General features: G+C 39.5%; 1 protein-coding gene across 1 annotated transcript in view; it reads left to right on the forward strand.

Moving 5' to 3' along the window:
* The window catches only part of LOC107089782 (chromodomain-helicase-DNA-binding protein 6-like), a 59,611-nt gene that overhangs the window by 29,650 nt on the left and 27,110 nt on the right, over window positions 1-2,851 (forward strand). The window contains 6 exon segments of the mRNA XM_015382753.1: window positions 178-356; window positions 442-560; window positions 633-792; window positions 2,223-2,312; window positions 2,390-2,493; window positions 2,564-2,693. Of these exon segments, the coding sequence (XP_015238239.1) occupies window positions 178-356; window positions 442-560; window positions 633-792; window positions 2,223-2,312; window positions 2,390-2,493; window positions 2,564-2,693 (782 nt within the window).

The raw sequence follows: 2,851 nt of genomic DNA on the forward strand, positions 1-2,851 counted from the left end.
GTCTATGCCTTTGAAGGGAGTTCAAAGGTGAATTAATAATTTCATGTATAGATATTTACACCCATAACACTGCTTGATTTTTTTCCATCAGCGTTCACTTGATTGGCTCCTTTAAATGAAGTGGTTCCCCATTTTGTTTAAGTGTGCGTCTCTTACGGCATCACACAGGTTTATTACAGCGGGAGAAACTCTATTAGTCCTCATGAAGATAAACAGATCCAGAGATGCTCCCCTGAGTTTAGACGCTTCAGAGGATTTTTCTCTCATCTCTCCAGGTGGGGTCGCTGGAAAGACATTCTGAACCACGGTCGCTTCAAGTGGCACCTGGCAGAGAGAGACATGGAGGTGATCTGCAGGTGAGAGAAGCTGCAGTTGGAATAAGTGAAAACAAGGAAACGAGGCCTGCAGATAAACCTGAACGTGTCTGCTTTGATCCATCAGGGCTCTGTTGGTTTACTGCCTGAAACACTACAAAGGTGACGACAAGATCAAGAGCTTCATCTGGGATCTGATCGCGCCTTCTAAGGACGGACAGGACCAGGCGCTGCTCAACCACTCCGGTTAGATTTTCTCCGCTCTCCACTTCCTGGCAGCCTATCGGCTCGGGTCACACTTACTGTTTGCTTTTGCAGGTTTATCGGCTCCGGTTCCTCGGGGAAGGAAGGGGAAAAAGCTGAAGAACCAGCTGAATGTTCCTGATGTTAAAAACGCCGACTGGCTGGTGCACTGCAACCCTGAGGTGGTGCTGCAGGACGAGAGCTACAAGAAACACCTCAAACAGCACTGCAACAAGTCAGTGCACTGCAAAAAATACACAAATCTAAATAAGTCCTTTTTCTTAAAATAAGTGCATTTTTTCTTGAATTGAGGAGGTAATTGAGACACTTGCCAATGGAAAATAATAATTTACATTTAAAATAAAAAAAAACCTGCATTGTCTTATTTCAAGTGCATATTATCTAATTATCTTATGTTAGGGTTAAAAATACTCATTCCATTGGCAAATCATATTGTTTACCTACTCAAATTAAGGATAAATACACTAAATTTAAGTTTTTCTTTTTTACTTATTTCAAAATCGTTTTTGTGTGTAGATGCTGCTGCACTAGAAAAATATAAATGAAAATAGTTCCTTTTTTCTTAAAATAAGTGCCTTATTTCTTGAATTGAGGAGGTAAGCGATACACTTTGCCAATGGAACAAGAACATTTATATGTAAAATAAGAAAACACAATTGCATTGTCTGTTTTCAAGTGCATATTATCTAATTATCTTATTTTTAGAGTAAAAATACTCTTTCCATTGGCAGATCATCTTATTCACCTGCTCAAATTAAGGGGAAAAACATTTAATTTAAGAAAGGTTTGACTTATTTCTACATCATGTTTGCAGTGTGGGGAGGGCTCTGCTCTCTTAGAGGCTCTAATGAAACACCTAAAGGGAAGATCCAGATCATTAATGTCTGCTGTACACTGCAACAACTAAGTCCTTTATTCTTAAAATAATTGCATTTATTTCTTGAATTTAGTTTAGTGAGATTCTTTACCAAATAAACAAGATAATTTACATTTAAAATAAGAAAAAGCAATTGCATTGTTTTATTTTAAATGCATATAATAGAAATACTCATTCCAGTGGGAAATCATCTTATTTGCCTGCCCAAATTAAGGGTAAAAAAAACAAAAAAAAAACACTTAAAACCTGCGTACACTGTGTGAAATATAAACAGAAAGAAAGAGATTTCAATCTAAAATCTAAAACGGCAATAAAAAAAGAAAGGGGAAAAAAAGAAAAAGTGTAATTAAATACTGAATTGAATTATGAGTTTTTTCAAGCCGAGGGAAAGAATTTAGATTTAATTCTTATTATTCTGTGTTTGCTTTTTTAGTTTCTCAGATTATAAGATAAAAATTTGACATTCAATTTCAACTTATATTTTTTTCTCTTTCAACTTTTATTCTTTCAGTTTCAACTAAGATTTATAGACCCACATAACATTTTGACCCCTTTCTGACTCCATAACCTTCCCTGATGTCTGTCACATCAAAAGCTGAAACACAATATTTTATGACAATATTCTGTTCCAGATCAATTCTTGTCTTTAAAACTCAAAATCTCGAAGAGTTCCTCTGGTTTGACGTTGGTTTTAGAACTCCGATTAATCTCAGACATCATGAATGCATCGATGTTGGGATTCCTGGAATCTTCCTCTCTGTTGCCAGGGTTCTGCTGAGGGTCCGGATGCTGTACTACCTGAAGGTGGAGGTTCTGGGTGAGGCCGCTAATCAGGCTCAGGAGGGGGTACCAGCCAGGTACGCTGCAGACAAACCGCTCTTCACCCACTTTTCATCAGTCTAAACTTGACGGCTGACTGTTTGTGCGTCGGCAGTAAACTGGACGTGTCGCTACCCGACATCGACTACATCGAGATTCCCGTGATGTGGTGGGATGCCGAGGCCGACAAATCGCTCCTCATAGGGGTCCACAAACACGGTGAGCCTTCCTTTAAACTCTTTTAGTGATTTCAAAGGAACGTCTTACTGACGGCGGCCTCCCCTGACAGGATATGAGCGATACAACGCCATGCGGGCCGATCCAGACCTGTGCTTCCTGGAAAGGGTTGGGATGCCGGACGTCACGGCTCTGTCTGCTGAACAGGGAGGATCGGAGGCGGTAGCTGAACTGATCGACAGGTAAAACAGGGATTACAAAGATGGGTTTCTAAAATTAGAGACGGAAACAGGAGATCGGTTTGATAAAGCAGTGGAAAATAGTCAGAGGGGCTTATTGTGTTGATCAGCTGCTCTGGAAAGGAGATCCCTTCTTCACGGATTAAACTTTAAATCATAAA

Source organism: Cyprinodon variegatus, unplaced genomic scaffold, assembly GCF_000732505.1.
Source record: "Cyprinodon variegatus isolate N-32 unplaced genomic scaffold, C_variegatus-1.0 Scaffold13, whole genome shotgun sequence".
In the NCBI taxonomy this organism is placed as follows: domain Eukaryota; kingdom Metazoa; phylum Chordata; class Actinopteri; order Cyprinodontiformes; family Cyprinodontidae; genus Cyprinodon; species Cyprinodon variegatus.